The sequence below is a fragment of the Anolis sagrei genome, chromosome 9, assembly GCF_037176765.1.
Source record: "Anolis sagrei isolate rAnoSag1 chromosome 9, rAnoSag1.mat, whole genome shotgun sequence".
NCBI lineage: Eukaryota > Metazoa > Chordata > Lepidosauria > Squamata > Dactyloidae > Anolis > Anolis sagrei.
This window is the reverse complement of record NC_090029.1, coordinates 31,218,125-31,232,428: the sequence shown is the minus strand read 5'-3', so window position 1 is coordinate 31,232,428 and position 14,304 is coordinate 31,218,125. Positions and strand designations below refer to the sequence as shown.

Sequence of the window (14,304 nt, the reverse complement as noted above, 5' to 3'; positions counted from 1 at the left end):
GGGCATTCAGTGATCAAATTGAGATAGAACACTAAACCATAGTTTCCTTTAACTCTGTTAGCTTTTTCCTTTATAGTAGAGTCTCACTTATCCAACGTAAACTGGCTGGCAGAACATCGGATAAACGAAAATGTCGGATAATACGGTGTTACTTGTGTGACGTGGCACTAGACACTAACAACAGGGACTCAAAGGGATAAGGCAAAGCAATGCCTCTGGGCTAGAGCGGCCCAGCAGGAAGTGCCTGAATGGGGAAGAGGAGAATGGAAATCACAGAGGGAAGAAGGGAGAATGCTTCCTCTTCCGATCCTGCCTCTCCCCCCCCCCCCTTTCCTCCCTCTTCCTCCTCCTTGTCTTTCCTTTTTCACTTATTGGGAAAGGAGAGAGAATTGGAGAGCGCTCTTTTAATTGAAGGGGAAATGCTGGAGGAAAAGGGAGACGTTGGGTAAGAGTGTCGGATAAGACAGAATGTCGGATAAGACAGAATGTCGGATAAGTGAGACGCTACTGTAATTCTATTTAGCATTTTACTCAGGCGTAATAGAATCACCCTTTCCTTTTTGCCAGTTTTTTGTTTTTGTTTATTATTGGTGTACTCAGCTTTCTATGGGTGTGTATATAGGTGATATCCTTGGAACTTAGGGCCCTATAACCCAGAATATCAAGGCGGAAAATCCCACAACATCTGCTTTGAACTGGGTTATCTGAGTCCACACTCAGATACTGTGGGATTTCCTGTCTTGATATTCTGGGATATAGGGCTGTGTGGAAGGGCCCTTAGTGCATTATGCATTCCTGTCCAAAGGAAGGTTTGATGTCAGTAATGTTTAGTACATATTGCATGGTCCATTTACTCCCGGTCAAATGAATGAAGTGGGGAGAATATTTAGAAAAGTTTGCTCTTGTTTGCAGCAACCCAAGGGCTGACAGTCACATAAGAAAGGGTGCAAGCTATATGATATTATGAAGTGAGCTTGTCATTCAGGATATTGTTGCAGATATTTCAGTGGATAGGCGTACATATCCAAATGAGCACACTCAGTTGAAGTGGGTAGATAGACTAACAGAAGGGCTGCATGTGGTTCCGGCACACTCTTGTGTAAGACCTCAAACATTCGTGGCATATATTCAGTCACCTGTTGCATAATTCGTACATGTGTAAAGAAAGCAGCAGTCTTTCATGTCTATTTCAGGAAAGTGAAAGGATACTTGATCAAAGCATTTAGTCACTACCCCAGGTTATCAAACTGCAGTGCTAGTACTTAATGATGCCCTGCTTAAGATCTGGGTTATGATCCATCTAGGCCATCCAGGAGTACAAACAGTTTTTGGAGCATAGATTGCCCCCACTGCACTCAGGATCTGCATAGAGAGCTGCAGGCTGACTACCAGCTGCTTCATTTGAGGAGGTTCTTTTCTTTTATTAGGGTGGATGATTGCCTCATAATAGTTCCTTCTCCCGTTATCAGGAGCCCCAGACATTTCCCACTGCTTTTATGTGTAAACCAGGGTTTGAATCACTCAGTATAAGGCTTCATCATTTTTCAGTTTGAGTATTTTAAACTTTTAAAAGGATTTGCATGTTAGCTGTAATAATTCTCCTATTTGATATGTGGTTTAATTTTATATAAGTAAATAAGAATTACAGAAATGCTTATACTGTGCCCTATGGAGAATAACTGGAAATGTCAAGACAGAACTAATGAGGGGTGGCTTCTGAACTAATATTACATTAGTTGATCCGGAAGTTTCTGTATGAGGGACTGACATCTGAAAGCTTCAGACATTTGGCCTGTTAGAGAGCACTCTTATGCTACTGCAATATCATTTTCCTTGGAGAATCTGTGTGTATCATACTGTATCATATATACAGTATACAACTGGATTTGGTGCCATCTAGTGGCTATGATCTTATATCATAAAGAGAACAAAGAAAGAAATAGTTCCGAATTATGTCTTTGTCCCACTTTTTTTCTGCTAATGTGCTATAGCTCCTCCTTGTTTCATTCCCCCAACATTATCAAGAGCCCTAGACATTTGCTACCCCTTTCAACTATAACCCTTTGTTTAATACTCTTGATTGCTTCATAGCATTTTTGATCAAATCTTGATACAATTGCTCTCTAGTTGGAGTTTAACTTCAAACTCTTGCTTCACTTCTCTCTGCCCTACCTTGGTACCCCCTCCATTATTGGGATTTATATAATTTTCAAAAACTATTCATTTGAACTAGGAGACTGCACAAGCATCTATCCACAATTCCATCACATTTACTAAAGTCGCGTTTGTGAGAAAATAGCACTATAGCTTGTTCTAGATTCATATCCAGAGTTGAGATGAATGCATGCTTTTTGAGAGATGATGTCTTATATGTAATCTCTTAAGAGTATAGTGTCACAGAGCCAGATTGTTAATTACAAAATCATTACAGTCTTCCCTTGCTACTTCGCCCTTCACTTTACACGGACTTGCTGTTTTGCGGGATTTTGAAAATATTATTGTAAAATATAAAATGTTTACCTCCTTAGAAAAGGCTGGTGTGCAGGCTGGAACTCCTTCTGCCTGCTCTGTTTGCCCTCTCAGGACTTGGAGCGATTGTGCAGCCGTTCCTTCACCTGGGCTGACCCATCCCAAGGGCACATGCCTGCCTCCAAGGCCTCCGCGGACCCTGGAAGTGTAGCGACCTGAGGTGTGATGGAGAAGGCCTGCCTCCCTGGCTGCCACACTTCCGGTGTCCGCAGAGGCCAGGTAGGCAGGCCTTCCCCACCACACTTCTGAGGTATGAAAGAGCGGGTAAGAACACCCGCAAAGTAGGGATGCTATATTAGTTATAATATTTGTGCATTATGCTAAAAATGAACCCACCAGGACTTTGAGATCTTCCGGGGAGGCCCTGCTCTCGATCCCGCCTGCTTCTCAAGCACGGCTGGTGGGGACGAGAGATAGGGCCTTCTCGGTGGTGGCTCCTCAGCTGTGGAACGCCCTTCCTACGGACATTAGACTAGCACCAGCTCTAATGGTATTCCGCAGGAAAGTGAAGACCTGGCTGTTTGAGCAGGCGTTCGAATAATTAGTGCAATGATTGGTTAATGAACATTGGAACGTAATAATGGATGACGAATCTGGATCCTGTTTCTGATGATGAGACGATAGCGAATAGTGAATGGTTACTGTAGTAATTGTTTATTAATGGTGTAATGTGTTGGGTTGTTAACTGTTTTTACACTGTAGCATTGAATTTTTGCTGTTCTTATTTGTTGTGAACTGCTGTGAGTCGCCTTCGGGCTGAGAACAGCGGTATATAAGTAAAGTAAATAAAATAAATAAATAAATAAATAAATTAAAATTAATATAGCGTCTCTACTTCACTGATTTTCACTTATCACGGGTGGCCCTGGAACGGAGCACCCACGATAAATGAGGGAAGACTGTAGTTCTGTATCCTCGTCCTCTGGTGTGTATCTCTTACGGGATGGAACCATATACCACAAACTCTGTTATAGAGAAGGTCCATCCAAAGCTTTTTGTAGTATAAGACAAAGCACTCTATGGTGCCTTATTATTTTATTTATAGTATTTATACCCCACCTTTCTCACCCCGAAGGAGACTCAGAGCGATTTTACAGAACACACATACAGCAAACATTCAAGGCCAATCATACTATTAACAAGAATGTGCAACACAAACAGAGGTAAAGGCATTTTCCCCATTTTATTTCCAGTATCTTGGAGATTGGGCTCCACTCCAGCCATGGGGGGTACTGTCGCTCTATCTTCCATTCCAAGGAGCTTTTCTCTGATCGATTTCCTTAAGGACGCCTTTATTACCCCCCTGCTAAAAGCGGTACCTATTTTATCTACTTGCATTTCTGCTTTCGTCGTGCTGTCTTTTCTTTTTTCACAAACTGGACTGACATTTAAATCTGGGCAGCATGAAGACTGTCAGCACAAATGGCACAGTATCGTTGTCCATCAGTATGAAGAGAGAAATAAACAACCATGTAGAATATGGTAGAGTTTCTGGAGACAGCACGCTCATATCGGAACAAGTAAAGACATGTACTATTAAATTTGATTCTGTTTAGCATTGTTAATTATAAGTTACCAAAATGAATGTCTGGGAATATTCTGAGTTAAGTGTGCTAGGGGTCATTTTTGCTGCTATACAACACTTCACTGACATAATCTTGGAGCCTTTTAATATGTTTAGATTGCATTTGTCATTCTTCATCGTGAGCTTTGAGGTTTTTAAAAAAATATGAGTCATAGAGAAGGATTTGTTTAATTGAAACACCGACCTCTATCCGTACATTTTTATAGTATTCAACAGGTAGATTTTACAGGTATCAGAATTAATTCCTGAGCATTGTCCTGAAATCAAATGAGTGATTTAGCCTTGCAGTTAGGTTTACAAAAGTTACCCCCCCCCCCACAGCCTGTTCTGAGCTGCTAGAAGAAGGGTAAAGAGTGGCGTGCAAAGTGCATTGGTGTACAAAGGATAGTGCTTGCTTCTTCTATCAGCCTGTTTAGCTTCATTACAGAGCACAGAGTGACTGATAGAATATTCAAATGGTTTACAAAGCATTCCACTTCTTGTGCTGGATTGCTGACATGGTTGTGAAGGCAAATCTTCTCCCAATGTCAGTGTGAAGTGGTATGCATGTATCTGCATGTGTGCAGGTACTCCTGCTTAGGCCTCCTATTGACGTACAGTGCAGCCATGAAAAGTTAGTCCACAGCAGAGTTAAACCGTGTCTAACCGTTACAGAGACAAGCTGAAGTGAGTGATGTGCTCACATCATCTACTCTCCTTATCAGGTGGTGAGGACCAGACTGGAAGCTTCCATTTCTATTTTAGATTAGCTGCAGCTTGTTGTGACATCCAGACACTGAGAAACTGTGACTAATTTTAAGTATGGTTTATTAAAATGAACTCTGTGTGTGTTGTATGTGTGAGCATGTTCGTGCATCTCTCTGACTTGTATCTTGAAATGAAAAATTAGAGGATGAGACATGATCTTTGCTTTCCAAAAAAAGAATCTAAAACTCTTGTCTTAAATAAAACCTTGCCAATGAAGTATTAGCAGTATCAGGAGGAACCAAACAACCATTATATTGAATGTGTGTAGCCAGTCTTTCAAAATAAACTGCTTTAGTTGTATACTTTCTGACTCCACGGATGTACATTTGCTACATACTATTAATTTTTCATTTTAGGAGATATAAATGCATTGCAAGGCAACCCTGGAGTACTGCTCCTTTTAATGAAAGGCTAAATCTGTCTTGTCTATGAATTGACAACCTGTATTTAGGTTTCTTGGCACTAATTAAAGAACGTGCTCTCAGCCACCTGTACAGAGGACTGTATTGAAAGCCATAATTTCTCTTGCTAAGGAGAAGGGGGAGAGGTTGCACATTTATCCTGGTATCCTAGGCAATTAGCTCTCAATCAGTGTCATCTGCCTCACCCGTATTATGGAAAGGCATCTACCCACTGACACTTATTTAAAAATAAGTAACATTGCCATTGTTAAAAGACCTTTCCTATAGAAATAATCTGGCTCTGGTTTTCAGTCTATAACAGCGTTTCCCAACCTCGGGGTTGGGACCCCGGTTTGGGGGGGGGGGGTTGTGAGAGGATGTCAGAGGGGTCACCAAAGATCATCAGAAAACACAGTATTTTCTGTTGGTCATGGGGGCTCTGTGTGGGAAGTTTGGCCCAATGCTGTCGTTGGTGTTCAGAATGCTCTTTGATTGTAGGTGAACTATAAATCCCAGCAACCACAATTTCCAAATATCAAGGTCTATTTTTCGCAAACTCCACCAGTGTTCACATTTGGGCAGATTGAGTATTCATGTCAAGTTTGCTCCAGGTCCACAGTGCTCTCTGGATGTAGGCGAACTACATCTCCAAAACTCAAGGTCAATGCCCACCAAAACCTTCCAGTATTTTCTGTGTTCCAAGGTTGGTTCAGTTCCATCATTGGTGGAATTAGCAATTCTCTGATTGTAGGTTATCTATAAATCCCAACAACTCCCAACTGACAAAAACAATCCCCTCCCATCCCACCAGTATTCAAATTTGGGTGTATCAGGTATTTTTCATTTGGTCCAGTGAATGAAAATACATCCTGCATATCAGATATTTACATTACGATTCATGACATTAGCAAAATTACAGTTATGAAGCAGCAACAAATATAATTTTATGGTTGAGGGGTCACCACAACATGAGGAACTGTATTAAGAGGTTGTGGCATTAGAAAGGTAGAGAAACACTGGTCTATAACCAGATAGTAAAGTACTGACACTTCTCCTTCTCGGGAATCTTAGCCCAGTGCAAGCTTTCTTTTAAAAGCTGATACTGTCGTTCCTATTATCCATGGGTTCTGCTTCCATGCATGCATTCACTCAAACACAGCTTGAAAATATTTGGGGAGTAACATCCAAAATGCAAACCTTGATGCTGCACTGATGCATAGCCATGCCTTGCTTTAGCCTCCCACCATTTATTTCACAGATCCTTAGGCTCTCATCTGTTTGTAATTTTATATAATGGGAATCATTTTACTACACCATTAGTGGGGGTTGAGCATCCACTGGTTCTTATACCTGGGATTACTTGGAATTTCATATTTATATTTTGCAGACAGCATTTGGCACAGAACAATTGTGTTCTCAAAGAGGCAGCTATTCTTGAAATATAGAGCTTGGTTATTGTTCCCAAGAAAAGCAGGTTGTCTTGGAATGAACTATATGAAAGCTTGCAGGATGTCTCCTGAAAAATAATTATCATGTAATGTCAAAAATATAATTGCAAAGCAGTTTTATTTCTTGTAAGACAGACCTTGTGTAATGAGGGATAAAACATTTCTAGCAAAAATACTGAGTGTGCGGCATATTAAATTATTACAGATAGGATGTCTAAAACGCAGGTCTTACTCATTTTCAGAAAGAGAAGGAAGCAGAAACACAGCTCCCACAAATATAAATACTGTCTTGCTCAATTAGAGCAAGGTCTATCCATTTCTGTATTCTCATCCAACAAAGGTGAACCAGGTGACTCTGGGAGCAGAGGAGTCCATTAGGAAGGCATGATCATTTGCTCTCAATGTGAGGAGGTTTTCCAGACCTGACTTGGCAAATAGATGCTGTTGGTAGACTTAAAAATGGTAGACAGAACACTTACTATTGGACATTGTGATAGCACCTAGAGAACTGCTAGAAACAGAACCTTGTCTTTTGTGTGTTGAGCATTATGTTGACTTGTGCACCAGTTGTGCCCATACCTTGAGAAGCCAGATTTGACCTCGGTGGTCCATGCTCTTGTTACATCTCAAATAGACTACTGCAATGTTCTCTATGCGGGGTTGCCTTTGAAGGCTGTTTGGAAGCTTCAAATGGTCCAACGGGCAGCAGCCAGGTTGTTGTGTTAGCTCCACTGGCTGCCAGTCTGCACGATACAAAGCACCAGCTTTAGCCTATAAACGCTTCCAGCCCAGCTTACCTATCCAAGTGTATCTCCCTCTATGATCCACTTCAGAGGCTATGATCATCGGGGGAGGCCTTGCTCTCGGTCCCAACCCGCTTGCAGGTGTCACTGGTGGGGACGAGAGACAGGACCTTCTCAGTGGTGGCCCCTCGTCTATGGCACTCCCTCCAAAATGAAATTAAATTGGCTCCCTCCCTCCTGACCTTCAGGAAAAAAGTAAAAACATGGCTCTGGGATGAGGCTGTTGGTTAATAATGGGATCAGTGCAATAAGAGACTATAAATTAACATTGATGACATGGACTGGCCCTGGAATATGACCTGGATTATATGATTTTAAATTGTTGTTCTAATGTTATGTTTTAAATGTTTTTGTTTATTTATTGATATGTATATATGCGGCATTGAATTGGTGCCTTTGTAAGGCAGTCCAAATTCCCTTTTGAGGTTGAGAAGGGTGGGATACAAGTACGGTAAATAAAAAAATACATAAATATTATATAAGGCATGCAGTTAGTGCTAAAAGCACCATCTTTTCTGTCAAACACAAACACACACACACTTTCTCTCTTTTAGATATTCCATCAAAGTAGAGATGTTTCTAGTTCACATTGTTTATGTTTTCTTAAGCTTAAGTTTCAGCTCTTTATCCATTATGTATCCCAAAACTATCTCCCAACAACAATAGACTTAAGGAAACCATGGATGAATTAAAAACATTTACTTAGTTGATTTTCAAAAATATTTTTGTTTCAAATGCTTATAATAGAAGGCGGTTTTTTGAAGCAGATACATTTCAAGTGAGTAAGGAACAACATGGAGATATATTTCAATGCAATGTTTAGAATCTTTGAAAACTAAAGCTTTGATTTTTCTTGTGTTTTGCAGGACCCAGTGTGAAGACTTTTACTCCGTTTTATTTTACGGTGGAGCCAATGGACACTCTGTCAGTTAGAGCTTCATCTGTTCTATTAAATTGCTCTGCTTATTGTGAATCATCTCCAAAAATTGAATGGAAGAAAGATGGGACTTTTTTGAACTTGGGGTCAGATGACCGACGACAGCTGTTGCCAGATGGATCTCTATTAATTAACAGTGTCGTGCATTCCAAGCACAATAAACCTGATGAAGGGTATTATCAGTGTGTTGCAACAGTGGAAAGTCTTGGAACCATTGTTAGCAGAACAGCCAAACTCACAGTAGCAGGTAGGTGCCTCCCATTGTTTTCATTTCTAGTGATTATCACCTCTCAGAAACTTGGGTCTGATAATATGTTGGAATGTGTGTTTAATTCAGCTTAAATGGTCTGTCTTTCTGGTCAGAGAATCTGACTAAAGAAAATTTATATCTTGCCCTTAAACACCAGGCAGAGTATTCATACATTTCCTTTACTTTAAAGGGCAGAATGACAACTAACTTGAGGTGGGCTGGAAGAGCAGTCTATACAAGACCTGTCTGATTAAGATACACTCTCCAGCTAACTTGCTGACATTGTTATAGGTGGGTAGACTGTATTGATGTTCCAGAGCCATTCAGAGTCATTCGTCAGATCGGGATATAGGGTGGCAACCTGTGCTCAGTGGGGTTACACTACCCCTGAGGACACAGGCCCACAGTCTGGGTGTCCTTCTGGACTCAGCGCTGATGCTTGATGCTCAGATGTTGGCAGTGGTCAGGAAGGCCTTTGCACAATTAAAGCTTGTGTGCCAGCTGTGACTGTACCTCAAGAAATCTGATTTGACCATGGTGGTCCATGCCTTAATTACCTCCAGATTGGACTACTGTAATGCACTCTACATGGGGCTGCCTTTGAAGACGGCCTGGGAACTGCAGTTAGGGTGAAGGTTGGTGGCCAGGATGTTAACTGGAGCCAGTTACAGGGAGTGGTTAACCCCCCCTCTTCAAAGTTCAAATAGTTCCACATAACTTTCCAATCTCAATTCAAGGTGCAGATTATTACCTATAAAGCCCTAAACGGTTCGGGATTTGCCTATCTTCGCGAGCGCATCTTCCTCTACGAACCTATGCGATCTTTAAGATCTTCTGGGGAGGCTCTTCTCTTGCTCCCACCCCCGTCACAAGCACAGCTGGTGGAATGAGAGAGAGGGCCTTCTCGGTGGTGACCCCCCGGCTCTGGAACTATCTCCCCAGGGAGGTTAAGCTGGCACCCACCCTGTCCACTTTTCGTAAAGATCTAAAATCTGCATTTGATTAGACAGTTCCCCAGATATTTTGGCCCCAAGCTATGACCCAAGATCTAGTCTTCACACTTTACTACTGTTCCTTGCCCAGAGATATAGTGTTCTACTTTATATTGCCCTTCTACTTCTAATTCTGTCATCTGGCTTTTGCACTTTATCCATTAGTCCTCTCCTTGCAAGTGATTGCACCTGCCAGTTCGAGCCCAGTAAATGTTTACTATATCAGGCTATTGGTCGTTTGCTCGATGGTTGTTTTTATACTGTGTTATGATGTTGTTTGCTTTTATATTGTTTTATGAATTTTACTGTGTTATATTCTAAATTATGTTGATCGGGCTTGTCCCCATCTAAGCCACCCCGAGTCCCTTCGGGGAGATGGAGGCTTATTGCAGTGTTGTTATCACTGCATTGTTGTTATCACTGCATTGTCTGGTGTTGATGCGGTGTTGTGATCACTGCATTGTTAACAGCAATGCAGTATTATTATCACTGCATTGTCTGGTGTTGACTTCTGGTTTGTCTAGCTTCAATTCTTGGATTCCCTTTGGCTTTGTTGTTTGTGCTTAGACTGTCGTTTTAACTGTGACTTGGAGTGCACTTAGTTTGGGCTATAATTCAGCCAAGATGGTGTACATTGCTCCTGACCTTTGGGGTTTATGGCCTCACTGATTAGCTTCGCTGGGATTATGGCCTTGCATGTCTTGTGGGATGAAAATCCCAGAAAGAGATGGCTACTGGAAGTGACTCTTCCATTTAGGGGACAAATTCATAGTGCATACTTTCATTGTAGAGCCTTCATGTTGCAAGCTCATTATAATAAGGCTTTGAGACCGAAAGCCCTTTTATACTAGTAGTAAGCAGTTGCTTAGGCTGCTGAGACTGGGTCCCAGCAATATTGTAAAAGGAAAAGCAAAGAGGAAGAGAAGTGGCAAAAATGTTACTGAATGATTTCTGGATGTAAGGAGTGAAGACAGCATGTGGATAAACAGAGAACAAGACAGAACTGTGAGAGAGGGGTGGGCTTCTGTGAATGAGAGGAGGGTTATTTTTAAAGAAGGGAGTTTGTTGGTGACAGTTGGGAGAAGACAGCTGAAGGCGTCAGTTGTGAGAGCCAGATCAAAGTGAACGTGTTTTGAGGACTGCATTGATTGATGGAAAAGGTCTGACATGATTCAGTTTGAATATTATTATACGTTGGGAAGTAAGCAGTTACTATTCTGTAAGTTATCAAAACGAAATTGAACTGCTAGTGACTTTGTTAAACCGGACCCTCACTAGCTTCCATAAGCCTGGCACATCGGCTTGTTTACTATAATAAGAACCAACTGTGATAGTAATTTGTTTGCATCAAGGTCATTTGGAGGCACATGACCCATGTGCAAGGAGGGATTTAAATGGGGATCATAGGGCAAGTATCTAAGGTCAGGAACTGTGGAACCAGCTTGGTTAGGCCATTGTCACAGCCCCAAACCATCATATTGACCCCCCCCCCCCTTTCAGAGATTCTAGACTCACTAGTGTTGCTTTGGTACTAATGTCAGATGTGTCAATTCCTGTTGCTGTTAAACCAGTCGGCAGGGGTGATTTCAAGTATTTAATCTCCATCCTGTGCATGAGTCGCATCTGAAGTCTCTGCATTTTCCTGACCACCATGGAGAACTCTCTGGAGGTACAGATAGAATTTCTCACACCTTAGTGTAAGCACAAGAAGAGGAGATCTAAAAATACAGAAAGATATCATGCAGCAACAATCCTACTCCAGTGCAACCTTCGTTGAATCATCATTAAACCCAATAAAAAGTCCAGTCCAAATCCAAATCAAAACATCAGCCTTACAAAAGCAAGATGACTACTTCTTTTTCTCCAAAATTAAAGGAAGAGGGGCCAACCAAGAGCAAGATGGAGGGATGGCATCCCTGAAGTGACTGGCTTGACCTTGAAGGAGCTGGGGGTGGCCACGACCGACAGGGAGCTCTGGCGTGGGATGGTCCATGAGGTCCAAAAGAGTCGGAAGCAACTGAACAACAACAACAGGCAACCAGAGTAGTTGGACCCTCATATACAGAACAACAACAACAGGCAACCAGAGTAGTTGGACCCCCATATACCGTTGGTCCCCCACATTTGTGGTAGCGAAGGATCCAAGATCCCCACAAAACTGGAAAAATAGAGATACTGTAACCCTTCCCCTCGTTACATAACCCTTTCCCTCTGACAGCCCAGACCTGTCACTTTCTTTCCCACCTCGAAGACCCGGTTAGAGTTTAAATCCATTCCCCAAAAATTGACTTCTCCTCACTCTTTCTGCTGCTCCTCCACCTGTTCTTCAGTGTCTTCCAAACAATACCAGCCTCTGAATCCACACATCACCTTCCCATTAGGAAAACTTATCCAGACTTTAAATCAATTGCTACTAAATATCAAAAACATTGTAAATTGTGTGATATTTGGCAGAGTATGTATGTTTTAGAACAACAGCTAAAAACCCCCGAGAAACAAAAGAATAAAAAGCCATAGTAGTTTAGAAAGAGAAAATGGCTCACACAGCTGTTTCCTTCATTTCCCTAATGAACTATTAGAGTTTTTTCTTTGCTTAATAAAATGCTCAGGGTAATGAATTCATTTCCATAGTTGCTCCCACATCCCAGTGATGTTTTCTGCCTTTTAAATTAAAAAATCACTTTCATTAAATTGTGTTTTTCTTCTGAAGAACACTCACACAATATATTAGTGCTTGATTCTTATCTGTGGGGTTGTGGGGTTGACAGTCCCAATTATCATTTCTCTGGTTTTCTCTGGTAGGCCTTATGAGTGAGCAGGGATTTAACAAAAGGGTTGAATCGCATGCATTGTATTGGTAGTCATAATTTAGGTAGACCATTGCATTGGTGGGATTTATATCACTATTGATTCACTACTCAGAAAATAATTCAGTGGCTCTGCTCTGGTTGGGACTATCAATAAGAATGAGGCCCAAGAATAAAAGACAATGCTATTAGCAGTAATCTGGTTAAAGAGCAGATGGAATATAAGAATAGGGTGGATAAAAAGTACATATAGTAAAACCTAGTGATGATTATACAGTATCCTAACAAAAATAATGAAATATTTTGTGAAATAAAAAAACCCTTCAAGTTGTAATAGGAAGTAAGTTCTGCAGAGTTCCTTTATGAAGTTCTCCCCTCCAGGTAACCACTGTGAATAGGAGCCCCCAGTGGTGTAATGGGTTTAACCCTTGTGGTGGCAGGACTACTGACTGTAAGGTTGGCAGTTCGAATCAGGAAAGTGGGGTGAGCTCCCACCTGTCACCTCCTGCTTCTCATGCAGGGACATGAGAGAAGCCTCCTACAGGATGGTAAAACATCCCAGTGGCCCCTGGGCAACATCTTTGCAGAGACAGCCAATTCTCTCACACCAGAAGCGATTTGCAGTTTGTCAAGTCGCTCCTGATCTCCCCCCCCCCACTGTAAATAATTAAGGTTTGGTGCAGAGTGAGGCAGAAAAAAAAATCAAGCAATACAGTACAGCTGTTAAAACCCATTGATACCTCTTTCGCTATGAGGTAATAATAATATCAATGGGTTTTAACAGCTGTACTTCAAGTTGAACAGAAGTACTCCGAAGCTTTAGGTGCTCTTACTGCCTATTACAGGGGAAACCAGAGGATCCCTAATTCACCTAAAATGCAGACGTTTGCTTTTCAACTTATTTATCTATTTATTTATTTGCCTCATTTGTATACCGCTCTTCTCAGCCCTTAGGCGACTTAAAGCGGTTCACAGCAACAGTTTCAGTATACACAATACAAGATCATTGGGCATTTAAAAGCAATAACATAACAAATTAATTAAACAGTAAATATCAATACAACAATACATCAGTATAAGAACAGACAATCATCTCAAGCTCTGAGGATGACATGGAAAGGAATCTCAGTGGAGTATTGCAGCACAGCCAAATACCTAGAAGTCACTCTGGACTGTTCTCTGACTTACAAGAAGCACTGCTTGACTATCAAGCAAAAAGTGGGCGCTAGAAATAATATCATACGAAAGCTGACTGGCACAACCTAGGAATCACAACCAGACACAGTGAAGATATCTGCCCTTGTGCTTTGTGACTCTGCTGCTGAGTAGGCATGCCCAGTGTGGAACACATCTCACCATGTTAAAACAGTGGATGTGGCTCTTAATGAGACATGTCGCAGTTTCACAGGATGTCTATGTCCTACACCACTGGATAAATTATACTGTTTAGCCGGTATTGCACCATCTGACACCATCAAGAATTAGCAGCTAGTAATGAAAGGACCAACATATCCGGCCTATCCTCTGTTCAGATATCAGCCAGCACACCAATGCCTTAAATCAAGAAGTAGCTTTCTAAGATCTATAGAAATACTTGCAGGAACACCTCAGCAAGCGAGAGTCCAAAAGTGGCGGGCTAAAACCTGCAACCTCAATTTGTGGCTGAGATTGGATGAGAAATTCCCTTCTGGTCATAAAAGACTGGGCAACTTAGAAGGTGCTGAACAGACTGTGATCTGGCTCCATGAGATGCAGAGCCAATCTTAAGAAATGGGGCTATAAAGGGGAGTCCACAACATTCGAGT

General features: G+C 41.6%; 1 protein-coding gene across 11 annotated transcripts in view; it reads left to right on the top strand.

Annotated features, from left to right (window-relative positions):
• NEO1 (neogenin 1) overlaps positions 1-14,304 on the top strand; it is a 124,883-nt gene that overhangs the window by 33,261 nt on the left and 77,318 nt on the right. For all 11 annotated transcript variants that reach the window (XM_067471419.1, XM_067471420.1, XM_067471418.1 and 8 more), the window contains exon 2: positions 8,380-8,697. In XM_067471419.1, coding sequence (XP_067327520.1) covers positions 8,380-8,697 — 318 coding nt within the window. The remainder of the gene's footprint in view (positions 1-8,379; positions 8,698-14,304) is intronic.